Raw genomic sequence first — 27,729 nt, 5'->3', positions numbered from 1 at the left:
TTTTATATTTACCCGGTCTATGTAATTACAAAAGGCACCCCCTACCAGTTGTTTTGTTTTTCTAAATTTTGGAGCCTCCTGCTGTAATATGCTTCTAGTACTACATATAGATAACCTCAGCACACTTTTTGTAATCGAATTTATATGTTTTGAGCATTATTCAGATAAGACGTTCCACCTATTTGGACTTGTTAAGGGATACTCTGCTTGTTCTGAAGCACTCATCCAATCATGGTTGGAATTCATTCGGTCACTCTCGACGGAATGCAGGCCAGAGTCTGAATGGCCGTTCCAGTGTAAATCCTGCAGTCGAGGCTTCATCCGCCAGGCAGCCTTCGTGCGCCACCAGCAAACCCACGCCCTCGAGTGCAAGGAGTGCAACCGTGCTTTCACCGACCAAAAAGAGCTGCATGAACATAACTTGGTGAGTTGCATGGAATTTCCACGAGGAGCTGTTCTTGTAGAAAGTGCAGTGTAGAATTCAAATGCTGTTAATAACATTATACCCCTGTCACACTGGGCGTTTTAATGTCATTCGAATCAAATGGCGTTAGCATCGAATGACATTATTCGGCTGCTACACAGCAATATTTAATGCCATTAGCACCGAATGACTTCCATAATCTAATGAATTCGAGAAACTGATTTGGCTTTGCACTCGGAGCGAATGTGTACTCTCAACCCCAGAAACAAAGCAAAACAGGACAGAGCATTTGCAAATTGAAAACCGTACTCGTATAGAAATAATAATGTTTGCGTGTTTTAATGGACTTGTTACTTTAAAGTGGCAAAATCCGTGCAGCAGGCTGTCGCAAACTGTTGTTACTCTCCAGCTCAGCAGCGTCTGGCCGCCGCCTTTGCCGCCGCCACTCTGCTCGTCGGCCATATTGTAAACGCTCAGGCGCCTGGTTGCACGTTTTAGTTAATCAGGCATCGGCAAGCACTTTATATGCACTTATGCAAGCACTTTATACCAACCTTGTTCTACTTTAGTCACCACATTTTTTCGGAATGATTGCCATTGATATCGCCACCGAATGACATAATTTGTTTAGTGTAGCACCTCCGCGGACGAATGACATTCGATGCACCAAATGCCACTTGATTCCAATTACATTTAAACGCCCAGTGTGACAGGGGTGTTATTGCTGTTGTAAGGCATTTCGGGTACTGAATGCTGCTGTTCCCTATTCAGTGCTGTTGAATCATATTCTAGAGGAACAAGCAGTGTACGCTGAACACAAGCCGTAGATTTCACATAAAATTTATTACTGTTAATAATAATGCACTTGCGTGTGACTCTTATCATCTATGAAGTGTGTATACTTCACTTGCTGTAAGTCATACCTGTTTAACTCACTACCATGATCACTCCAGACAAGTCTTGAAACTTCGCAGGAATTCTAATAGAATAGTACTGAAGCAGTGCTATACCATTCTAAAATGACTGAGTACCTCTCTTCAGTGTCCCATAAAGGTAGCCCAACACATTTGTGCAACCTACTTGTGCTACAACTTCAGTAAGAATGTGCACTGATATGTGTGCAGACACACCAGAATGGACGTGAGACGTTCCTCTGTGTCCACTGCGAGCAGCTCTTCCTCAGCAAGGCTGGCCTGGCACGGCATGTGGTGCGGTAAGCGCATTTCCATGACAGTAACCATAGAACCAAAGAGCTAGTTTTCTTTTTTTGAAAGCTATATGAAGCCGACAGACAGTGAATTCAAAGAAAGCACTGGGGCAGAATTCGTTCATAAAATCAATCAATCAATCAATCAATCAATCAACAATCAATCAATCAATCAATCAATCAATCAACCAATCAAAAGCTTTATTAGTGGTGCACAGGATGAATTACTGCAAAACTATTTGGACCAATAGCCAAACGGCTAGTATCCAGTATAGTACAAACTTGCATGTACATGTCCGATGCAAAGAAAACAAGAATATGTATCGTATCAAGTTAATATATAGTATCAGAACCCACCACTCTCTCTCGCCTCCCCCCCCCCCAATGTCTTGCACATGAAAGACGGCGTGTTTCTGTTCTGCCTTCCTTCCTTGCGTGTGGGATATTGAGCTGTGATCGTTGGCTGGCCCTTGCAAGTCAGTTGTCATCCCGTGTCGACACTGCAAAAGTGCATTCTATGTGCCGGATCTTGAAAAAAGTTGCCGCTAGTTTCATATGCTGTAGCCGATAGTCCGTAGTAGTGCGGTCTATTCAAAGTGAACTTCGTTGCATTAATAAAATAGGTGGACCAAACTAAGGTTGAAATATGGTCCGTTATATCCGAAAGTCTGTTGTACATGGGACCATTTTAACGAGCATAGACTGTAGCGACACATTGGACCTTCGCCTTTGGCACAGCTTTGTGTAAAAAGCAGTCCATGGGAAGAAGAAATTTTGTTTGAAATAATCGTTATGCGTTTTTTTTGCTATTTGAATTCACGGGAGTTTTTATGTATGCAAATACGTAGAACTTTGCCGAGACCAGTAGAGCAGTTCGACTTACCCATCAACTCGAGTTAAGAGATCTCTAATTATTGGGATCTAACTGTACCTCTTTAGTGTGAGTCTCTTACCTGTTATAGTTAGGCTGAAATTTCTGGCAATGTTGTTAGTCCATGTTTCTTATTGCATTCGTATTAATTTTTCTTTTCTCTCCTAGGTATCACAAAAATCTGTCAGCTGTGTCGACTGGTGAAAGAGTTAATGAAGCAGACGGTGTAGATCCAGAGACAGCTCCAGAGGCAGCAGCCATGCTGGATTCTATTCCAGTTGCACTGTCCTGTGACCAGTGCACCTTTGGCTGCTCACAGCCCACAGAATTGGCACAGCACGTTGCATCAAACCACCCCACGGTACCAATATTTAGGTATGTTCACAAAAAAAAAAAAAAAAACCCCGCCGTGGTTGCTCAGTGGGTATGGTGTTAAGCTGCTGAGCACGAGGTCGCAGGATCGAATCCCGGCCACAGCGGCCGCATTTCGATGGGTGCGAAATACAAAAACACCCGTGTACTTAGATTTAAGTGCGGGTTAAAGAACCCCAGGTGGTCGAAATTTCCACAGTCCCCCACTACGGCGGGCCTCATAATCAGAAAGTGGTTTTGGCACGTAAAACCCCATAATTTAATCTTTCTTTTTTAAAGAAAAATAATGCTGGATTGCTTGTCTTCGTTGATGTTGTTATTGCTCTAATGCAGGAGTTCCCAAACTTTCCAGCCTTGGTTAACCTTACCTGCCTTCTCCTTTAGAGAGGTTAAGTTCTCTAAAGTGAAATGGCGCCTTTACACGGGATTCGCAGTTCAGCATGTTGCTGTAGCCACGTGTGCACTTTTCATTTCCACTTTTACTTCCACTTTTCATTTCCACTTTTACTTTGTAATACGCATCGAATAAAGTGCAAAAGCCTAATAATAACCAAACTGCAATTTTAAGCAATATGTATGCGGTACTTAATAACAGCCAAATTACGTACGGTAACCTCATGTACTACATCCAGAGTACCAAGGCTTCACTGCCAGTTCACACCACTTACGAGCTTTTGAGACTTTCTTTGCCTATTCAAAATAATAATTCCTACTTAAATCGGAAACAGTGTTCTTCATTCTGTCCCTATAGATCATGGCCATTTCATTTTTATCAATGTCTCGCAACACATTCTGGCCATTTGTCAGTTTCTTTTAGGTGTTGTCTGCAAACATTACATTCTCAGTGCCGCTGTCGCAGTGTATGAATAGAATTTGTTAGAGAATGCATTCTCACTGTCCATTAATGAATGCTGACAGCTTGGGCGTAAATGATGCGATAACATGATTTGGTCGTATACTCAAGGCACTGAACTGCTCTAAATACTAAATCTTTCAGGGCAGAGACACACAACTGGATTGAGACATCAGAAGACGATCAGGAAAAAAAACTGCAGTGTGCTTTGTCAAGAAAGCCTTGTCAAATCATCGCAGAAAAATTGAGTCAATGTCAAAAGCTTGTGGGGCATGGCATCTGAGAAAAATATTTTCTAAGCCTGTGATCACTGCCTGGATTTCAGATTCACGCAGGGCTCGCGCAGGGCTTTCACGATTGGGACATTAGAATGTCCTGCAGTAATCTTGGCATGAAATGCAATTGTTCAATTATCCTCGTAAGTTAACTGGCACACTGTGAAACTCAACACCGGGAGAGTGGTAACAGAGGCTGTTTTCATCTTGGCGCAGGTGCAAAAAGTGTGAGCAGCCGTTCCTTAAGGAGGCTGAGTGTGACGAGCACATGCAGCACAAGCATCAGCTGCTTCATGTGGAGCCGACTTCGGATGGCAACTATCTGTGTCAGATCTGTGACCGTCGGTTGAAGACGTTCAGCGGCTACTGGGGACACCTCAGGGGCCACACAAAGGCAGGTTTTTATCACAGCACCGCTTGAGTTGGGAGTAGACTGCTTAGTAGCAAGTTTACTTGCCCTGGTCTCTGCTCTTTATACCTGGCAGTTTTGTTCTGCTTACAACCAGTATCTTTTTCTAAGTGGTTCAGCTGAGAAGGACTACCGTATTTACTTGCATAATGATCGCACCTTTTTCTAAAAAAAATTGACCCAAATTCAGGGGTTCAATCATTATGCGGGTTAAGTTTCCCATGAATAGAAACAGTTTCTTTTTTCATCCCTCATTTGCTGCGGGATGACAAGCAGGTGGCTGCCGCTGTCAGTGTGAGACACCAAAACAAGAATGGCAGCCAGCGGAGCAAGCTAAACGAGCCGAACGCGATTGTTTTTTTTTCTCGTGAGTACATTACACGCATTGAAACAGTTTCTTCCACATTAGTAATGAATAATATCGTTAATTTTGGGAAGTTTGCAATAATAACGTAGCCATGTCCACTTCGAGGGTACAGAAACAGAGACGGGCGCGTTTAGCTGCCAGTGACGTAGAAACACATGGAAGCAGCTAGGCTTAGCCTTGCTGCGATGGCTGCAGCTATAAGCAGATTGGCATGTGAGAGCGCTGGTTTGACGCTGCAAGATGATCAAAACGGTGGCAGTGATGGCTTCAATTATTGCCATTTCAGACCTACGGTCACAGCAAAAAGTCTGGAAAATGGACGGCAAAGGGTTTCAACATTCAAAATTTCAGGTGTTCTTATACACTGGCTCTATGGGGTATGTGGTGGTGCTGCGAAGGCATCCAAAAAATTGGTCATTGACAGTTCCCTAAGGAGGCTGTCCTCGGGTGGTTCGGGTGTGATGTGGAGACTGCCTGTAACACAGTTGCATCCAACATGAAAAGTCTTTTATTATATCCACTATTTGTTATGCCATACACATTGATATCTGTGAAATAAAATTGCAAATTCTATAATTACTTGGTTGTAATCCTAATCTCATAATTTGCTCTATCCATTTTTATTACTTTGAAGTTCAACTGCGTCTGTTGCCAATGCCATGAACATGCTTTTTGTTCCATGTTCAATTGTAACACACTGTTAACCTTTCAGCCATATTCCTCGGAAAAAAAAATGGTTGTGTTAGAATCTGATAAATGCAGTAAATATATTTAATCCCCAATTTCCACCACCCTCTCTTACCTCTCTTGTAGTACTATATACATTTATATTTTTTTGTGACTGAAGTGCAGCAGATAGCAGTGTGTTCCATTCCTTCATGCTGTTTGTGTGTTTTATTGGTTTGGCTGACAATTATGGTTCATACAGGCTCACATGGTACACTCAATCCTTCCCCCTCTTGCAGGCCAAGCCATTTTTGTGTGATCAGTGCGGTCACCGCTACACCAGCCGGGGCAGTCTGACCAAGCACAAGCGCACCCACGACTTTGCCAATGCCACGAAGTGTCCGCACTGCTCGAAGGAATTTGCCACCCTCGACTACATGCGCAATCACGAGCGACTTGTCCACACCCGCAACTTCAAGTTTTCTTGCCGGTAAGGTGTAGTAGTGCATGCAGTTTCCAGCAAATAGTCTGAGCTGGCTGCACACTTCACTCTGTGTATTTTTGAAGGTGATGCTGAAGTTTACTAAAATACTAAGCTGTATAAGGTAGATTACCTTTCAGGACGACATCGCATTCTTTGTACTAAGCAGGACAGTCTTAACCAACAGAAGTGGGAAAAGATCCAAAAATTAGAGGTGGGTGGTGAAGCCTGTGACAACATTGATGTCACTGATCACTGATGTCAATGTTGATCGGGAAATTCGAAAAGAGTAGCATGGGCTTCACTTTCTGTGATAATAATCAACCTTTCTCCGACAATTAAATGCTAATAGAGTGTTGAAGTCAAATCACTAAAAGCTTATTTTGTGGTTCTCATACTGCCTATTCATTCGTGGCCCAGAAACAGCTCGGGAGGCCTATTTTGTAGGAGTGTGCAAATACTGATTTGTAGATTTTGAATTGATTATCAAATCAAATAAAAAAGGAAAAGCCGAATGTCTAATTGAATATCGAATATCAGAAAATTTAACACAAAGCTTTATGCTTCCAAATTTTGTGCAATAGTGCTGCACATGTTCAGAGGGCTTATCACATTACCGTATTTACTCGAATCTAGGTCAACCCCAATTCTACGCCGACCCCCTAAAGTCCGAAGCCAGCAAAAAAAAAAACATATATTACCTCGAATGCTGGCCGAACAAAAAAAGCGAGGACAGCGTACACAAAATGCAAGCAGCATTTATTGAATCTGAACATGTAGAGCTCATTCAACGTCGTCGTCGCTGCTAGACTCGTCGCTGTGTTCCTTGTCACTGTCACCTTCAAACAGTGCACTATCTTCGGTACCATCAAGCACATTAGATATGCTGCACTTTTTAAAGGCGCGCACGATCAAAGTACCTGGGATGTCGTCCCACGCTACAGTTGCCCAGCCCGCCAGCTGCGATAGCAATGCACGTTTGATGCGGCCCATTGCCGTTGGCATGTGGTCTTCGTCAGTCAACCAGTCCGTGTAATATTTCCGCAGACGAATTTTGAAAGGTTTGTTGATGCAGACATCAAGTGGCTGCAACTGGCCTGTCATGCCGCCCTGCATGACAGTGAGCTCTGTGTTCGCTTGGGTGAGCGCAGCCTTCACGTTGTCGGTCAACTGCTGACGGTAAGAGTCGACGACAAGGAGCGAGTTCTTTGTGAAAAGGGCTCCTGGACGCCGTTGCCACACAATCTTAACCCACTCTTCCACCATCGCACCCGTCATCCATCTGTTCTCATTTGCCCGCACAATGACATTTCTTGGGAAAGTTTCTCGAGCAGACAGTGTCTTCCTTTTAAACATCATATAAGGAGGGAGTTTGTCCATCAGCTGTGCAGCGCAGCATCACAGTTGCGCACTGCTTCTCGTAGCCCGCAAAGCGCACCTTCACCTCCTTGGCACCCTTTTCATTCACGGTGTGCGCCACTGGCTTATCAAAATACACAGCCATCTGGTCGGCGTTGCTGATTTGCCCAAGGTTGTAGCCTGCCACTTTTCTCTTTCACAGCACGTAGCGCTGAAAAGCTCTCAGCTTTTCTTCGAAATCGCTTAGCAGCTTCTGGGTGATTGAAGTGCAACATCGGAGGCTGAAGCCGAAGCGCTTCATGAATTTCTGAAGCCAGCCCCGGTTGTCTGAAATCCTTTGGCATTAGGCCTCGCTCCCTCGAAAGTTCCCTAGCTTTCGCTTGGGGCACTTCTGTTGTCACTGGAAGGGCAGGTGCTCTCTGCATCCGAACAAAGTCGGCCAAAACTGTCTCCACTTCGGGGTGACGGCCTTTCTTTAGTCCGCTAAGTGCCATCCTCGTTGCGGCGCACGCAAAAAGCTGCTGTTGTTGTCCCCTCCAACGACGGACGTTTTTCTCGTTGACGCCGAAGTCCCGCCCGGCTTGAAGGTTCGACGATGCCTCTGCGGCTATCACAACTTTTCGCTTGAAAGCGGCCCTATAGTGGCATCTGCTGCTTGGTGCCATTGCGATAACACCACGCCACACACCAATACGGCCGACATGACACAGGTAAAAATGGTGACCTCGCTTGTGTACGGTTGGCTACTGGCACGACTAGTAGCAGCTGCGATACTGATTTTTCTAGATGGCGCTAGCTATGCACCATATTTAACAGTTTTAATGAAAAACTGGCAAATTTTTTTTAAATCCTCGAATCTAAGCCGACCCTAGAGTTTGAAATATGGTTATTTGAAAAACCTATCGGCCTAGATTCGAATAAGTACGGTGCTTAACAAGAATCTTGATAGCTAGCAGTAACTTGGGTACCTATAAATCAAGAAAAAAGTATGCTCTACTCTTATTAAAGGGAACACCAAATTAGTAAGCCAGTACTAGTAACAACTCAGTTCGTATACAAAAATCCGGAGAATATTTTTTATCAATAGAATCTCTGCCAAATAGAATTAACTGTTTTCTTCCCTCTTAAACTGAAGAAATAGCGAAGTTGACCTAAATACGAGTGGGGCTTTCAGTTTAATAGTGGGCCATACTGTGCTTAATGGCAATCTTTGATGGCTTGAAAGTATTGCTTTTCAGTTTTCTGCCAGAAAACAGGAGAGTTTTTCCATCTTTATGGCAGGTGATTTCTGTTGGTTATCGTCAGCTTGATAAGGCCAATCTGTGGGAGAGACAAAAGTGGGAAATGCACATTACATCACTCGGCACCGCTCCGTGTGGTCATCGGCGCCAACAGTAAAGACCCCCCCCCCCCCCCTCCCCCACCTCCTTCTTCGCATCCATCTACCATCTGTGTAAATCCATCTTCAGCCAAGGGTCAGCACGCTGTCACATGATGTTTTCGAGCCCTAGTTTTGTGACGGGTTGCTCTAAGCTACGAAAAGAGACCGTTGTGTGCCTACAAACGGCGTTTGGAACGAGGGGCCTTGTACAGTATTCCTTTTCACGACCGTGAACATGCGACGGTCATCCCATGAGCTCACTTTCATTGAGGAGTCCATTTGTAGTCTTTCTGAGGGTCGTGCAACCACTGTGAATAGATCTCCATTGATTTGCTAACTGTGACTACTCACCAACAGACAATGGCCTAATGGGCTAGACAGTGTGGCCAGGACGAAAATTCACCACCAGCTGGTGTGACCGCAAACCGTCGCAGAGAGCTTGTCCAAGCTTGTCGCTAATATGTTCCTACGGTGGGTTTATCAGCAATTGGTTGCGAGGTCACGCATGCGGTCTAGATTGATGGCCATTGAAGCGTCATCCAGCTGGCAACTACCACAAGTATACGTCCCAAATTCATCTGTGTGCTCACATGTGGGTAAAAAGCTCCTAACTGCATGAACCTGCGTGTGTGAACATTGAACTTGTGTATTAGAAGCGATCAGTATGCCTTTTGATGGCTAATTGGCCCTGTTCTCGCACATGCTTCCATGCTTTCCACATGCGCTGCTTTTGTTGTTCACGTAGCGTTAATTGTTTCGGTCTGGTCGGCCAAGCCGGACCTTGTTTCGATAAAGATCATGTACCTTGGGAATGCTGCACACGTCAAGGCACCGCACCGACCATGGCTACGTTATTCACCGGAGGTGCCGATATTCGAAAAATTGAATACAGTAGAACCTCGTTTATACGTTTTGGAAGAAAATGCAAAAAAAAAACATATTAACCGGGAAAACATATTTATTTATTTATTTATTTATTTATTTATTTATTTATTTATTTATTTGTACATACTGCAGCCCAATCGGGCTATTGCAGGAGTGGGTGTGAAAGGCAGAGAAATGAAAATAGTAAACAATACAGGCCCAATACGAACAATACAAACAAACACAAAGCAAAACTATTCAATGGCCGCCAAGAATAAGTTTAAAGGAAGAGAACGAGTAGCACCAGGCAAAGAATTCCAGTACTCGATTGCACGGGGAAATAAACTGTATTTAAATGTGTCCGTATGGGCGAAATCAGGTGAGATGTTTAGGTGATGGTGACTTCTAGTATTAGATGGTTTCGCAAGAGTTAGGTAGTTATCCGAAGATATACGGCAAGAAGAGTTAATAACGCAATGCAAAAACTTCAGTGATTCCGTGCGTCGGCGATCTGAGAGCGGTTCTAAGCCTAGGGATCTGAAATAACTAAATGATCTGAAATAACTAAAAAATTAGACAGACTCAACTATTGTTGACATCTACGTTATGTGAAGTGTCGCGCGGATCTTTGTGGCACGAGACGCCGACGTGCGTTGAGCTGGTGGTGCTCTGGCAGCCCAAGATGGGTTTGTTGTTTAAGAGAGCGACGGGAAACTGAAACGAAATCGAGCTGGTAGGCGATGCCGCCGTCGAAGCGAAATGTGATGTCCACGTTGTGCCACCTGCAGTAGGGAACAGTGGCGCGTTTGGATTATCGCCTACTAAAGGCGTGCAGCACACTACCAATGGCACTACGCACCACGTGTAGTAAAACAGATAGGTGACGATGCTTGTGGCAGTTGGATGGGCGGTGATGGCTGTGAATGCGGCGTGCAACGACCCGGGTGGAGATTTGCGGGTACCGGAATATGAAAGCATGCGCGCCGTCGTTTTCACGCCAGACGGGTGGCTACATGCAGTCATGTGCACCTCGTGTCTTTTATTGTTCACATGGGATCAAACGGCCAGAAAACATATGCGATCGCAGTCCGCTGTAGGGAACGGCAGCGTGTTTCAGTTATTGCCTATTAAAAGTGTGTGCTGTGCTTCTGACAGCACCACACCTGAAACAGATACGAGAAGATACTTATCTCAATAGGATTGATGGTGATAGCTGTGAATGCCGCGTGTGATGGCCGCGAAAATGATTTGCTGGTACTGAAATGAGAAACTGCGTGCGCACCATCATTTTCACGTGAGATGGTTGGGCGAGTACATGTATTGCAGTGAAGCTGCTGCAGCGGGTAGCTATGTACTGTACTGTATACCTCCTGCATTTCCTTGTTTACATGGGTTCTAGTGGTCGGAAAACGTATGGTACAATCGCAGTTTCGAAATGTACTGAACCTTGGTCCGAAAAATTGTGTTTTCCGGGAACGTATGAACCGGTAAAAAAATTTGCGTAACTCTATTACGTAATTTCTTGTGTTCTCGATTGCAAATGTTGGCACTGGGAAAATGCACATAATGGGAACGTATCAACGACGTCTAACTATATTCACTATTCAATTCAAAATCAAATATTAGAGTATTCGCATACTCCTACAATTATGTAATGTAACTTTTTGTTTATCATCATCTGGCTTCTCAAATGGCCAATCCCAGTAATGAAGGAGGAAAAGATGGAAAAATGAAGGGCACCTTTACATAATGTGACCCCATAAGTTTAATTTTGTATTGCCCAGTGCAACACCTTAGACTAGGTTCTGGTGTGGTGCGTGCGTCTTCAGTACACCCTGATTTACATAATGTGACCCCATAAGTTTAATTTTGTATTGCCCAGTGCAACACCTTAGACTAGGTTCTGGTGTGGTGTGTGCGTCTTCAGTACACCCTGATTTCCTGTTGGCGCCGTTCTTTTCGCAGACTGTGTGGCCACAAGTTCCCAAACGAGCGCAAGCAGCAGACCCACATGGCGGTGGTGCATGAGCAGGAGCTGACGCGTGAGGAGCTGGACGCCATGACGCGCGTCCGGCACTTGCGCTGCTCCGATTGTTCTTTTGCCACTTACAGTGCCCTACAGTTCCGCCAGCACCGGGCCACTCACACAGGGCGCTACCCCTTCTCATGCACACTGTGCGAACGAGCTTTCACTTTCCGGTCAGTCTTTTTGTTTTATTTTATGCCCATAGGATTCTGTACAGTGCTCATGGAATGAAACGCGTCAATTTAGGGCTAAGTAATGCGCATATTTTCGTTTCCACCGTCTGCAGTTCATGTCACATCGACGTAGGTAATTTTGGTGCCTACACCTACACCAGAGCCCTCGTTACCCTTGGTGACCAAATTCCTTGCGACATGGCATGGTGCTCTCGCATACTTTGCACATATGCAGGGTTCTACTAAATGCTCCGTGTCGCGTTTCATTCCGTGAGCACTGTACATTTCTTGTCTATCTGCAATTCCATATCAACGAAATTTGCCAACACCCATGTAATGCTAACAGAGTACAAAAAGGGCTCAAATGCATTTTCTCTCCACTTAAATTGCATTAAAATATTGTTGCAGCACGCTTGAGAGCCTGCCGCCATTTTCGTTTACAGTGCAGTTCACTTATAACGATGCTATATATAACGATATATGGTTGTAACAATAAGTTGACTTAAGAGTATCTGCTTATGCATGAGGGCCATGAGAAAAATACAAAGGCTTACATAACAATATTTTATGTTGCATATCAGATATAACAATCTAAATTTTGCCTTCTCTATGGCGTTTTCCGTGCAGAATGATCGCGACATTTGCATTGCTAAGTTCTTCTTAAATCGACTTCGGCAACTTCGGCAACACTTTACAAGCTCCTTCTTGACATGAAACCGCTGCACCTGTGGCGTAAAGTGAATAAGTAATAAAACAGTATGAGTACACACAAAAACGCATGTCTCAAATAGAGCATAAAGTGTAGTTCTTAGGGCGAATTTCATGTTTAACCACTGCATGTCTTGCTTTATGGTGTTCCATACACTTTTAAAAAATCCACGCTTATCTAGGCATGTGTTTGCAGCTTTTTTGCATGCTTAATCTAAGCATGATATTATTCACGCTTACTGATCACATCTGCCAGGAGTGATCAGCAACCCCTCTTCACGCTTAGCAGACGTCATAAGGACCCCTGTTCCCACGCTTATGATGGCGTGACCCATCTCCACATTTGGAGAGAGTTCCCGAAGGCAAAAGGGGGATGGATTGAGGGGCATGCTTCATCCACTCTCTCCCCTTCTCTGCATGCGTTGGAAGCAACGAAGCACTGACCCTTGTCTGCTTGGGCACTTGGGTAGCTTCTCTGAAGTGAGCTTTGCTCACCAAGCTCTTCAAAGTCCTCTTCTTCAACTTCTTCTTCAACGGCGCAGACTGTGACGAACCAAGACGCTATCACAGTGGCAGCATGCCAGCGAATTAGAAGCTGAGTATGCTGTAGAGACATTGCGCAAGATGCTCCCGCCAGTGACACTGAAACTAATCCATTAAGAAGGTACTTTGCAAAATCCTGGCACATTTCAAGGACGCCAAGGAATGTAAAACATAAACAAGCCCCTTGGTATCTCTTTGCACAAAAGGACGAATGCCCTCTCAACTGTGCTCTGCGGCACCGCGCATTCTAAGTTAGCAAGCCTTGTGTTGGATAGGGACGTCAGGACAGAACTTCCCACATTAAATCATCATGCTATTGCACTCTTTCTCTGATTGTTAGTCCAAAATACTTGATCAAATTCTTTTTCACTGGCCTCTCTCTCTAAGAAAGACGAACATCCTAAGCAGCGAGAAAAGTATTACACATATTTCTTCATGGGGTAAATATTTCATTCATAAAATTCATTCCCAGAAAATATGACATAATGAAACGTTGATCCTAAAAACAAAACTTAGAGTTAAAGCATTTTCAGATCGCTGGGAAACCATAAGTATTTGTATGAGTTTGATTTAAATGCGCAACGCAGTGAACAAATCCCTTAACCTTGTTTGCACCCATGATATTTCTTGGCTTGTTCTTGGCTTTAAGTTGGTTGCACTAAAATTGGCCATATGCCGTCGGATATGTTACATATTACATACCATAAAGGCATAGGCACATCACTAGTGCCTTTTCAAGGGATGTGTCGTCACTGATCTCATTGCTTTCTTGCTCACAGGCACAGGTGAAGAGCCTTGTTTCCCCACAGACAACGCATGGTCCGATAAGGTCACTTAGTGTGATCTGAAAATAAAACATAAGAATGTCTTAATACCCAAAGTATAATACTTTAGAGGTTAAAACATGTTTCTTTTAGACTAAATGTGGTAACGAAGACCGCTTGCCTTTTCACTGCTTTAACACTGATTGGACTTCTGACATTTCTCCTAGTGACTGCTCTTAAAGTGTTGCAGTTTGCAAGTTTTTAGAAGTACGCAATAGGCGAAATATGTTCAAATGACTGCAGTAATGAGAACATGCATTGCAAGCCTGGGTCGCAAGCACGCTTCTAAAGCCACGTATGAAGGCTCAGAGAATTTCAATATTTTTTATATGATCATAAGGAACTTTTTCAATTTTTGTTCACTTTGATTAATCCTACATCCAAACCTTTATTATCTTTTAAATGTGACCTAAGAAAAAAGAACAATATGCAAGACACATTTAGGTGAGACACATAGCTGTAACTGATTTTATTCCAGCATGCTCTTCATAAAAATAAAGTTAAAAATTCGAACACAACTGGCAACGTTTTCGATAAAACCTCTTACTACCTCAGCAAGGATGAGCTAGAAGTATGTAGTTACGTTTAACTCCCAACCCAATGGAGATGGAAATTTTGACAAGAATGACATTCTACGTGAGCTTCTCACACGAGAATTGTCACTGCAGGCATAGATGCGTTTGCAGCTGGAAATCAAGAACTGCAATGGGCAGAGTACACTCATGTTCACTGAACGCAGTCACACTTCCTCTCTCTAAAGCCTGAAAAGTAAAATATGCGGAGCTACACTACACTAGATAGATATCCTAATTCAGAGTGCTATTGAGGTTGCAAATTAATAGCAGGTGTGGTTGTAACCTTGCATGCAGCGCTTCAGAGATGCTGGTTACTGTCAGCCGACAAGTAGCTCACAAAATTATGAACTTTCACTTTGTAAGCACCGGTATACTATGAGCAGCATACGCAGCAACCACACGGCATACACATACCACATTGATGCGCCACTAACATAGTTCTAAATAGCACGGTGCAAAATGCGGAGTGGCAACTCCCAGCTCGCCACCCTTGCCCGAGGAGAAATGGCAGCGGGCACACAGAGAATGGTGAGCTGGTGAACATAAAAAAAAACTGAAATTGTGGGAATTTCGTACTTCAGCACAATAAACTGAACAATTCAGAGGACTTCAACAGCCCGGTGTTCAAACTTGTTAAAAAAATCACGAGGCTGACTGCACTCAATTTCGATCACTGCTACTGCTCGTGTAAAATGTTCTCACTTTCCAATGAGTGTACCATTATGCAAATATTGCACAACACATCATACAAGCACATGCCTGAAATAATGACAAATTGGCAGTTAGCCGCTGTTTAAAAAGAAGCAAACCATAACTAGTGTTCTTACCTCTATATTTCAATCGTCCATGAATAGCAGGTGAGGGACCGCGACATATCGATTGTCCATATGGAAAGGCTGTTCTGGAGCCGTCAGACTGTGGTGGATTTTCTCTCGTAAACTCGGCACAGTGCACAATGTATGCATACACCACCCGCATTGTACGCCCTGAATGTCTGTAAAAGTCAACGTGGCGATACACACCAACTCTGACAATCAGAACGGAAGCTCTATGCTGCAATGAACGAACGTCGCTCGTGGCAGGCCGCCGGAAGATCCACACCGAAAATGGCTGAGCACCGCCTTCAAAACACCATGGTCTCCTTCAGCCTCCCCAAGAAAAGTTTCGCATTCCCTGCAGGGCAGTGAGAAGACACAGAGTGTTTTTCTTCCTCGCCCATGCTTCGTGCAGATAATGTGATATATCACGGATCCCCTATTAGATAATGTGATATAGCACGGATCTCCTATTTGGATATGTTAAGCGTGATGGAGAGTTCCCGCACGAGCGCTCCGCAGTATGTTAAGCGTGTGATTTGCATTTCTCATGCGTACGCGGCTCGCTCATGCTTGCACAAGACAGAACCATGGCAGGCAGTTTTGCCTTCACGCTTACATGAAGGCGTGTCATGCTTATTTTCGGTCACATGGTGCTTGTAATGTCATCTCTGCCTCATTTACATGCGTGTCATGCTTAAACTTACAACTTAATGTGAGATTAAGCGTGGCATTTTTTAGAGCGTAGTGCTAGGCGTACACACATACAAAGGCAGTGGGGAGGCCAACAGAACGTCAAGTTGCATAGGTTATTTACCCACATAAAGTGTGTGTACATCTACAAAAATGCCAAAAAATGGTCAGAATGACCAAAATCGGTAATACCTCCTGTTTGTGGGGCACCTGTCCTCCTCTTAGAACGTGCCGCGGTACGAACGTGGCGGTCAACTGCGTCCTTCTTTTGAATTAGTTTGTGTACACAAACAGCGTCAGTATGAAGTCCAGATGTCTGGGCAACAGCAAAGGCGCCCCTGAAATGTGTCAGTTACACAATAAGACACGCCACTCAACTCCAGAAGATGCCACACAGGAAAATGAGCCTTAGTACATACAGTACTATACTACATCCCGATTTGCTAAACGAATATAAAAGTCTTGTGCAATTAAATATTACTTTACTTAATGCTGACGAGAATGACGAAACGACAACTAGCAACGATTGCTAACTATAACTGTCATCTACTTCGACAGTGCACGCTGTTTCCCACGTCACCCCAGTAGTACAGGTGACCTTGGCTCTGACAGATAGCTACGCCGACATCACGAGCCTTCGCTGAGTGTTTATAAAGCTGCAAGTGTACACGGTGGGAAGTTGCGAAATAACAGTGTTCTACCGGCAAACACACAGACGACAGAAAAAAAAAAGCACTTCTCGTTTCACTCAACCAGGTCGCGTGAGCTCGGAGATAATTTGTTTTGCTAGCTCAAACATACACTTGTTTCTTTGTAGAGATTATTCGTATGAGTCAGTAATGACAAAAACAGAGGTAAACTGCATATGCCAATACATACCTGTCACAAAGTGCTTCCCGCACTGTCTAGATGCTGCTAACTGCTGCCATGGACGCCCTTGCTCATCTTGCCGTTTCACAACCCTAATCCAGGCTTCACAGCACTGTCGATTGCGTTTTACCGATGGAAATCGGAAAATCCTCATTGTCCTGCTGGGATGGTCATGGGAGGTGCAGCCGTAAACGAGACACGACATTGGCTTCACGCCAAATTTCAATGGCAATAATGTTCGAAAAGCGTTCCATGTGTGCTGCAGCAAGAATGGCAAGGCTGACAAGTGAGTGAAAGAGCTTTATTGGAGGTCCGACAAGGACGCAAACTCGGCGCGCACCTGGCTAGTCCCATTAGGGACTGGCAGATCTAGCCCACCAGCCCGGTCACGGGCATGCTGGATAGCCAGGATTTGCTTGTCTAGAGCGGGGCTGCGCAGAAGCGAGTCCCACTCCTCCTTGCTGAACTTCAAGTACCTCGACCCGCACTCCCAAAGCATGCGCGCTAGAGTGGAGGTCTGCCCGCGGGACGGGCAGGCATCATCGCGATATACGTCGGGGTAAATTGTGTAGAACAGCAAGACACACAGATATGTGCCGGTCTCTAAGAGTCTAAGAGAAACGGCTGGCACCCTATTTCACTGACAAGTGCAGTGCCTGTCACGGCCGGACTCCACTCACTTGGAGGAGAGAGTCGAGTCCGACCATGCGCCTGCCAAATTGCTTCAGTACTCAGCCGCTAGGGCACTGCGCATGCGCAGTTCGGCGTTGCAAAAGGTGGATAGAGGGCACCGGCCTATCGCTTGTGGGTCATTCAGACTATGTTGAGGACTCCGGGTTTAAGCACGTGGCTGCCAATGAGAAGCAGGCTACACTGATGCAGTGCTTTCATCCAAATAAATAAATACTTTTTGTGAGGCTTCAAGTGAGTGTTTACTGTGCCATGATTGGGGCGCGATAGGAGATCCTTCTTCGGAGCGTGCGTTCGGTTGCACCGCAGGCGATTGGCCTGGACCACGCCGACTTCGCGCTGCTGACAAAGTTGGTGCGGTCTATGCTAATTGCGTGCGGCGCAATCGACTGCGCACTCCCGGCAGACGAAGTCGGTGCCGCCTAGGCCAATTGCGCATGGCGCAACCGAACGTGCACTCTGAACAACGGTCCCCGATTGCACCCTTGGTTCATTGATTAACTTGCACAAATTTTTGATGATTTTTTAACGTTATTTTATATATCGAATTCTGGCCATATCGAACTATTTCGCGATCACAGTGCTGTTCGATATACCGAAGTTCGACTGTGGCAAGTTGTATAGGTAGATCGATACTATGAATACTATGTTTTACATATACTTTATTTTGCAGAAGAGTTAAGAAATTGGCTTACATCAATTGCAACCCTGCAGCACTATGAAATATCAGTACACCTCAGAAACCCTGATCCTTAGTCTGTACCACCCTTTTGCACAGAAGACAAATTGTACTCCATTGAACACTATTTGCCAAAAACCTTAATAGTTATGTTCATATTACTCATTTGCCTAGCAAGGAATTGAAGATGTTTTTTGTTAACTTATATATGTATATTCATATATAACGATGCTAATTGAACGACCGCCTTTGATTTTTTTCATGATCTTATCACATATGCTTAAATATTTGCTTCTATATTACATGTCAATTAACCTGTCAAGAGGCTTATATATAAAAAAAATATTTTCAAATTGATCTTGTTTAACTTTGGTCATTGTTTTAGTAGGTTTTGAACTGTGTTTATCATTAATCACGTACGTTACAAAGTACTACCTCACACAGTCATGTACAACGCCTCCCGGGTCCAGTCAAGCTGCTTATGGCAGCTTTTAGCCCAGGGGACGTTTCTAGTGTAGTCTAGAATTAATCAAATTTAAGTTGAATTCCCTGTTTGTGCTATCTCACTTTACTGCGACAAAATTGCCTCATAAATGAATTTTTTCATTGTCGCCACTGATTTCGTGATTGCATGCATCAATGGCAGCTTTCTTTGGCTCTTTTGGCTGTCCTTGTGGTAGGTTGGTAGCAGGTACTTCGGTGGTCTGTAGTAGGTAGTTGAATTCACGAAGGAAAACGTTTGTTTGCTCTTTCACTGTCTCACTCCCTCTCCCTCTCTAGCTGGCTCTTACTTGTTCGTACGAGCTATTCGCTTAGGTTAACAATCCCATGGTTTCTGCAATATCTTTAAAATTTTGGTTTGTATTTGCAATTCAAGGCATGGTGGCTTCCATTTGTGTGTTTGGTGTGGATTTATGTTTGCTCTTGATCATTTTTGCAAAAGGGTGAAAGAAAGGCTAATACAGTGCAAAAGCACAAAAAAGCATAAAAACATGAATTATGTGGTTTAATGTCCCAATCTCCCCATGCAGCCTATGGGCTGCTGGAAGATGTACCCATTGCAGATATCCCGATAAGATAAGCTTTTGAATGTGTTTAGAATTGGCTTTGTTGGTACAGCATCTCAAACACTAAATGGCACAACTTGAGGTGAGGACAGACAACTGTGTGCACCCCAAGTCGCTTTGTTCACTGCTAAATATAGGCTCTTGTTCATTCATTTAGGGAGGAGTGCAGTACTGGCACATGCATGTCAGCCAGACGTTTAGGCCACGTTAGTCAGGAGTTTAGACTCTCAACTGAGAGCTTCAGCAAAAGAGCTAGATTAGCCATCGAAAAAAGGTCAAGTCATAATTAGGGCTCGATGATTTATTGTTTAATCTTTTGAATAGCTTATTGATACAGTAATCACAATTATAATGAGCTAAAATGTTCCAACTAAGGCAGCGCCTGCATGTTTGTTGCCACAGAAGCCACTTGTGAGCGCTGCACTTAGGGCCAATGGGACAAAGCAATACTCTCATTGCAGCTAGACTTATGATTGCATTTGAGTGAGTTTGATATGCTTTATATATAGTCGTTCAAGCAAGGTGCCACTACAGTCACATTACGGGCAAATGTTGATTCAGATAGCATGTTTTCTTTGAAGTTTATATACAAACATAATCAGTTTTGGTATTATTGCCTTACGTGTGTAGATACACATATTCGATTAACCAATTAATTCATTGAATTTTATGTTCCAATCATTGGGTTTCAGTGTTCAATCAATGCCCAGTCCTAGTCGTGACACTATGCGACAATGCCAGGGTGTCACGAAACAACTACATTATCTTGCTGATTTTCAAAGTTTGCCCATGCAGGTTCCAGCTGACATTGCATATGCGGCGCCAGCACCGACCAGGCGGCCCACTGATTTGTCCGCACTGCCCGCGACATTTCATCTCTGAGGATGCTCACACTGCACATGTGGCCTTGCACGGTGCCCCCCACGCAAAAGGCCTCGAGTGCACCCAGTGCAAGAAGCTGTACGAGACTCCACGGCTGTTGGAGAAGCACCAGGCCTCGGTTCATAATGCACAGGCAACACGTTTCACCTGCAACCTGTGCAGCAAGCGATTTCGCACATCCAGTGGCATGGTGGCTCACAGAAGGGTGGCTCATCTTGATTCATATGGCGGTAATGAAAAAACAGCAAAGCAGGCTGTGCCCGCCAAAAACTGGGCACACAGGCCAGGCAGGTGAGCGGAAACATGCGTGTCTTTTTGACAGGAACACGAACACTGGCTGCATGGGTTTTTGTTAGAAGGGGCAGCTGTGCAGAAAGTTTAACAGGTTGAACGTTCAGTGCATTGAGGGACAGTGTAAATACTATCCCCAGGGGCAGGACGAAGGAAGCAGATGTCAGATATAGTGCTTTCTCTTGTTCGTGTCATATTCATGCTCTTCTTGAAGTTATTCTTCACAAATTTTGTTGTGCCTTCATCTCCTCCAACCAAGTATTCTTTAAGCAGTAGTTTCTGTTTCAGCCACATTGCTATTTTTGAAGCTGCTACAAGCAGCCCGGAAATACAAGTTCTGATGGCACTTAATCTTGCGAAGCTCTTTGTGTCCACATGGATTTCTAGAAATCCAGTTTTTCAGGCAGCGTACAGGCTAGAAAGCTGTAAGGTAGCCGATTGGAAGCCTGGTGAAGCAGCAGACTATGGCAATAGGGTATCGCAACATGTTCTTTGTTTCTCACGAAGAACTCGTGGCTTTTGTCCCGCAATGAAGAATAAAGCTGTCTTTTTCAATTCTTCCTCCTTAGCTTTACTCTTGGAACAAGGCTCGGCAGAGTGTAACAACATGGTGGTAACACTACAGTAAACTTATCTATATAGTAATGCAAAAAGTTGAGATTATGCATGTGGTGTTACGGTGTTAGCACACATGTTTACTGTAACATCAAACAATGTAATGAACGATAGCAATGCTGGTGGTGACATTTCACGACATTGTGGTCAACTGCAATGGACTAGAAACATTCTTGTGTTGCACAACTATTACCTTTGACAATGATAATAGTGAGTCAAGACCTCTTCCAGATTATTATGTTGCTGCTGACATTTTTACATCAGCGAATAAGCCTAAAGCAATCTTTCACTTTGATAAATGTTATGCACTCTTTGGGTGAACACAATGCCTCAAGGTGTCGCTACCAATACTGCTCCTACTATGTACATCTCTCGGTATTGCGGTGTATATCTATGCTAGTACGTATCAGCTGTGCCAAAAACTGAAACAAAACTGTATGGCAGTTGCTTATGCATGCACATAAATTAACACTTTGCCTGCGAATAGGAAACTAAGGAAAAGTTGCAGCATATCTGTGTTAACTCTGTTGTTCTGCAGGAAGTATGGATGTTCACGGTGGAAGTACAGCTGTGAACCTTGTGGCCGTTTCTTCAAGTTTGACGGCAGTCTTCGTGCACATCGGGTCTTCGTTCATGGCATTGAGGGGAAAACTGCCGAGGAGAAGTTCTGTCCAGAGTGTGGAAAATCCTTCCAGTGAGTTTTGCCTGTGGCTGTGACACTGGGCACTGCAGGAACCGAGTTGTACTAACTTATTCTCTGCCATTATGCATAGACAGGGCATTGCTGATTAAAGAGACACGAAAGAAAAGTATTAAGCCCATCTAGATCGATAGAATATTCGTCTAGAAGTATCGTAGTTTTCTGCATGCCAATATATAAATTTCTTGTCTAGGACATTGCCATCGAAGGTCCTACTGCTGCTTCTCAATTTGAACTGCCCGGGTCAAAGCGGAGGACCTGATGTCATCTCCATGTGACCGCCCTCTATGCTTTTGTTATGTCTTTTGTAGACTCTATACTTAGCTTTATATACAAAGTTTACTTATTGGCGAGTGTAGGTATTCAGCTTGCGTGAGTCACTCTGTGGGCTCTGCTTGGGTTCAGGTTACCAGTTATGGTCACTTGAGCCTGCACTGCCAGAGCCGGCAGAGTAGTCAATTGCCAAATGTTGCCGCCTCAGCTGTTGTAAAGAGAGAAAAGCAATGCCGTTTACAGTGGCGAGTCGCGGCCTCTCTCTGTGAATCAGAGGTGCTGACGCCTCACATAAGAAGTACCATAGTTCACAACACATGGTGCCACTCTGATTTTCTATTTTCGTCATGCTCTCGCTCACATAAGCTGTTTTCATTACAAATGAAGAATACGTTACTATGGAAGCATAATCTTTCAACGTAGTAATGTAGCTTAATATTTGCCTTTAGTGTCCCTTTAAGGTGACATATATAGAGGTGTGCAAATATCTGAATAACAGATCACATATGTCAACATAACTTCCCTCTTTGAATAGAGCGGCCACTATTCGTAAATACAAATAGTTTTCAAATAGTTTTCTGATATTTTAAACCGTCAGCTGAGGGTGTTCAAGCATAAAATTGAAGCAATAGTGTCATAATTTTAATCCCAGTTGCCATAGTTGACACAAAACACAAGAAATTGCATAATGGAGCATGCTTTATGTTGCACAGAGCTCCAGATGTTTCCAGCTAAATCAATATCATTTACACTCACCGACCGAAGTGTCCTGACTATGCAAATAAACTGCTTATTTGTTCACAATGCTTCATTTGTGCTTTTGATAAGCTGCACTTCGTAATTTGCACTGTAATGACAGAAACTTGTTAACAATATGAATATGCACAGAATGTGAACATCACTTTATATTAAGGTTAAAAATGGCTGTTCATTCTTTCAAAGCTATGTGAAAACTATTCTAAAAGTAATTAATATTTGATTTGACTCACTTCTGTCACTATTTCATTCAAATTTCATTTGGTTTGAGAAATAACCATAGTTAAACATCAATATAACCAAGTTGGTAAAATTGTCACCTCACTTTGTTATTTTGAAATGCCATTATATTGAAATTTTTTCTTCATATCCTTTATCTTTTCACCAAATGCAATTGCTTGCAAGATACCAGCCTCCTCAAATGATCAGGCCTTGTGTTTAGTACCTGCTTCTAATGTAACAGTGTTTAGGCCTCATTAGCCTTGGACGTAACTGTGGGAAACGTTAGTCACAACAAAAATACCATATCAGAGACCAGATCAGGCACTGAGGCAAGGCTCACATGGAACACGGAGCTATGACTATACTGCGTAGGATGCGCTAATAGGAAAGTGTGACTTGCTTAATATAATGCACCAATATGTATGCCCCCTAGTGCCTCCTCAGCACCACACTCTCCAGATCATGACCTCTGAGATATGGCAGAGCTCTGACCTCAGAGGCCATGGCTGGCTATTTTACAAACTGCTTCGCCAGCTGCTCTTTGCCACGTGGATTGCAATTTGAAAGATGTGTCCGCAAACAGCCGCATGTAATTCAACCGTATGACAACTGGCTCTCACTGTAGTTTCCATTTATTGCCTCGGTATTCATCCACAGCAGCAGTGATATTTTATTATACAGATAAGCACAATTTGTTACATTGACGTTTAAAATACATGGTGTTCTATGGACACGAAGTTATGCAAAGTTAAATACTTTGTTACATCAAAGACATTGTTATATTGAAGTTTAATATTACATTGCAAAATAATAATGCAAATGTATGTTCACAACACTTGCCTTGCATTAGTTCAACATCTGAAACTTCAACCATGCTCACCATTGCCCAAGGGTGACTCTGATTCTTGAAACACTTTCTTTGCTGCATTATTTATGCAGGACTGAATTGAGCCTGGCAATGCACTTCCGCACGCACACCCAGGAGGTCAACTTCAAGTGCAGCGTCTGTAGCAAGATCTATCGCAGTCGCTGCAGCCTCAAGAAGCACATTGCCACTGCGCACCGATCAAGCCTGCGTGTATTTTGTGCTGTCTGCAACCGGGGCTTCCTGAGCCATGCCTCCATGCTCCTGCATGTTAAATTTGCACACAAGGTTGGTCTGTGTTTTCTAAGTGACATGCAGTTGAATCGCACTACAACGAAGTTGATAGGGCTTGTAAAAACAAAATTTAATTGTGGCAGAATTTCGAAGATGGGAAATTTTACACATAACCACGAATCTTGTGGTTTAGGGACATGGAAAAGTAGTTTTAATTGAATAATTTGAATATCAACTTGCTTGCACTTGCTGGCAAGCAGCAGCAATGCACTGCCGATTTCGCATTCTGTCAGGAGAGCATCGTGACATTGTTGGCATGCACTCCGACAAAACTCCAGATTGTACTAAAGGCTTTCATTGCGTAAGGTTTTTGCCAGAATGAATGCATACTCTGTGGTGGCATCTTCACTGTTCGATAAATCAAAGTCATGAACACTCCTAATTATTTTGTCATTGCTCATTTGTTCATGGTTGATGACGCTGCAGTCTGCCTTGGCAAATATGCTGTGGGGTACAGCCATCTCACGTTGATGATTTACATGACTTTCTTAAGCATAAATGTGCCCAGATGGCCGGAAACACTAGACACATTGTTACTGCTGGCTTAGGATGTAAAGTAATTCAGTTTTTGAATGAGCTTTCAAAATGGAAGCAGTGCATTGGTGTTGTAGACTACGCATAAACTAGCTATCTTGCCACATTTTAATGACACTGACAATAGCACTGGCTCTTACAGTCAGTTGCTGTTTGACTGTTACCAGCATCATCTGGGGAGCACTCAAAGGCAGTTGATATCTGCATATTAATTGATTCTAAACATGTTCTTAGATCAGGACTCGCAAGAGTAGGTCTTAAGTTTTATATTTTTCTTTTTTTGGAGTATCTATGTCTAGGCTTGCTCCAAGAAAACTTTGTTGAAGGGAAAATGCAGATGTTGTGGACTTTATGACAACAACATTGTTGTATCCTCGGCTGGTGCATGCCGAGTGGCACTCAGCCCAAGCAAGCACAAATGATGGCAGCCGATTGAAGAATGTTTTATTTGTTAGTAGCAGAAATATAGAATACAAGTAAGGGGGCCACCTGTGGCACCAGTTAGTAACAAACTAGGAATAATGTAATCATAAGCCATTTAGTAATAACGTAACTACAACATCTTTCCATTTTAAACAAGTGAATCACAGTTGATTACAACATTACATTTGGTAGTCTCCAAACCAAGTGGAATACAAAGCAGTGCAGTGAAAAAGTATTCTTGGCAGTGTACCTCTTCATGTGGTTAGTGCCTTGTAGGGTGTCTTCTTTTCTCAATTTCAATAAGAAAAGGCATTAATATTGTTCCTATGGCTGCTGTTAAACAATTAAGTTTATCACCACTTCTTGAAGTTTACAGTGATAGGCTTTGCCCTAAATATTTCATGTCTATGCCAGGGATTGCTGGAATCCTTGCCAGAAACATGCAAAGCAACCAAACAATTAGTGGAATTCAAGTTTATGTGACCTCAGCATAACAATATAAAACGTTAATGTGTCTTCTCACTTGATTCTGTTCTTTCTTTCGTTCTGATTTTTCCCCCAGTACGCTGAGTGGCCAATCCTGGCAAAAAAAATGGCAAGGGGTAGCACGCACAAGCGAGTGAATAAACACAATAACAGTGGATGACAGAAAATATTGTTTAAGCTCTAGCCCCTGCCGTGTTTTTCTAATATGAATAAGAATTTGTGCCATTCTTATTAAGGGAAATATTTTTTTTTGTTGTTGTTGTTCAAAGGATGGTGCCAAAGTCGGAGCAACAGCTGAAGTTATTGCAAAACCTCCAGAGCCCTCTGCAGATGCTCTTATGTCAGTCACAATGACAGCCGTCAACTCTGAACCAGCCACAGCCCCAACTTCAACCACACTTTCTGTTGCGGACGCGGAGCCTGTGTCCACCGTGCCTTCAGTTCAAGTAGTGCTGCCCGCGTCGACTACGCCTTCAGTTCCAGGCATGGCAGCTGCTCCCACTGTGTCTTCGCTTCCAGATGTGGCAAATGTGTCCTCTGTGTCCTCGGCTGCATGCATGACGGCTGCGTCTACAGTACTTCCTGTTCCAGATGCAACTTCCTATCCAGTGGCGGCCTCCAATACAACAGCAGCTCCAGTTCATAACACGGCAGCAGCTGAAGCTTTGGTTTCCTTACCGCCGCTGTCTCCAACAGCCAGCAGCATAGTTGAATTGGAGCCAGTGCAGGAGATCACCGAGCTGACCCGAATGGAGCCCGGAACTCACGAGCATTCTGCCGTGGAGCACTTGTTTGCCAGCATGCAGCAGCCTGCAGCCTCCTTGACTGTGGTGGCAGGTGGACCGTCGATGACCGTTGTGGGCTCAGCGCAGCACATGCTGCACATGCTCTCTGTGTCCCAAGTTGAGGAAGTGGTCAGCGAGGTCTGCATGCCTCAGAGCAGTTGTCCAAACGTGTGGTAGATGATGTGAGACTTGTTTATGTGACGGTACATGATATAGATTCTCGTTCTTAAAGTGCAAAGGGTCGTGTTGGCTGTTTAGCCCCATGAGGAAAACCTGCAGTGTGTGCTCAGGACGCTAAGGACACATGACGAGCCGTCATTTCTTTTCTATTTATTTTTTGTTAATGTGCCATTGAATGTTATGATCGCATGTTTACTGCTCTCTATATTTCCCAACAACATGTAAGGTACAGTTGTAAGTCTGTAAAAAGGGGACAATTTCATTAGATCTTTGTATTCACGCAGGAAGATGCCGGGGCTCATATCACGTAATAATTAACGAGTTAAATATTCCACTGAAATCAATAATGTTAGTGACCCCTGAAGATCAGGTTCGAGATTGTGTAGGAAAGCTTTTTCTGTTACTCTCTGCGAGACAGCGATTTCAGCATTTTAAACCTTTATCATCTGCAACACAAGCTTACAATCGAAGCAGATGCAAGTCAATTGAGGTGCGTAGAAACAACGTTATATATTGTGTACCATATATGTTGAAGTTATTATATAGTAAGACTAGTTTTTATTTGCAGTGTTTTCACACCGAGACTGTTGCAAATTGTGCAAAAAATTTTAAAATCTTGTGATAGTTCTTTTTTTTTTTATGGTCACCATGATACTGAAATAAATGAGGCACCTATGCTCCATCTGGTTTCCATATTAAGAGGTGAGCTTTATTGTTTATTATCGAGTGAAAAGGCTTTCTTATTATGTGCATGGGGTGTCTTCTGTGGAGTGGCAACAACCTTGCTTTCATCCAAACTACAGCAGTTTGGAAATTGCTAAGTGCATGGTAGCATAAAAGGGGATTTCGTAGCTTAAGTACCTTGAATACACCAGTGTTCATTCATCTTTGAGCCCACTTCTGTTATTATGCTTACAACATTTTCAAACATAGAAGCCTGGCCAACTTAGTTATTCATAACTGACTTTAAAAAACACACTTTAACAGTACAAGAATGAGACGAACACAAAAACATGCGGTGCTTTGTTTGGGTTCAACACCACAATACGTACAAGTGGTGTGACATTGCTTCACGCTTATGCAGTTTCAACTGGCCTTTCCGCAGTGCACGGAGATCATATCTCATGGTTTGCTGTGCACTCAGTTGAAAGCATTGTCTTTATCAATAGAACCCAGTTATAATAACTTTCGACAGTTCTCAGCCATTATGATGGCTCTGAGAATACTAAAT

The 27,729-nt window shown here is 43.5% G+C and overlaps 1 protein-coding gene across 2 annotated transcripts in view; it reads left to right on the top strand.

Annotated features, from left to right (window-relative positions):
• LOC135898208 (zinc finger protein 11-like) overlaps window positions 1–27,180 on the top strand; it is a 36,707-nt gene extending 9,527 nt beyond the window's left edge. For both annotated transcript variants that reach the window (XM_065427049.1, XM_065427048.1), the window contains exons 5-14: window positions 271–424; window positions 1,549–1,637; window positions 2,671–2,877; window positions 4,219–4,396; window positions 5,744–5,934; window positions 11,495–11,728; window positions 19,988–20,365; window positions 21,519–21,674; window positions 23,871–24,084; window positions 25,803–27,180. In XM_065427049.1, coding sequence (XP_065283121.1) covers window positions 271–424; window positions 1,549–1,637; window positions 2,671–2,877; window positions 4,219–4,396; window positions 5,744–5,934; window positions 11,495–11,728; window positions 19,988–20,365; window positions 21,519–21,674; window positions 23,871–24,084; window positions 25,803–26,495 — 2,494 coding nt within the window. In that variant the 3' untranslated portion in view covers window positions 26,496–27,180. The remainder of the gene's footprint in view (window positions 1–270; window positions 425–1,548; window positions 1,638–2,670; window positions 2,878–4,218; window positions 4,397–5,743; window positions 5,935–11,494; window positions 11,729–19,987; window positions 20,366–21,518; window positions 21,675–23,870; window positions 24,085–25,802) is intronic.
• Window positions 27,181–27,729: the final 549 nt, after the last annotated feature.

This window comes from Dermacentor albipictus, chromosome 3, assembly GCF_038994185.2.
Source record: "Dermacentor albipictus isolate Rhodes 1998 colony chromosome 3, USDA_Dalb.pri_finalv2, whole genome shotgun sequence".
Taxonomy (NCBI): Eukaryota; Metazoa; Arthropoda; class Arachnida; order Ixodida; family Ixodidae; genus Dermacentor; species Dermacentor albipictus.
Note: the sequence above shows the minus strand (reverse complement) of the source record. Positions and strands in the feature narration are given on the sequence as shown.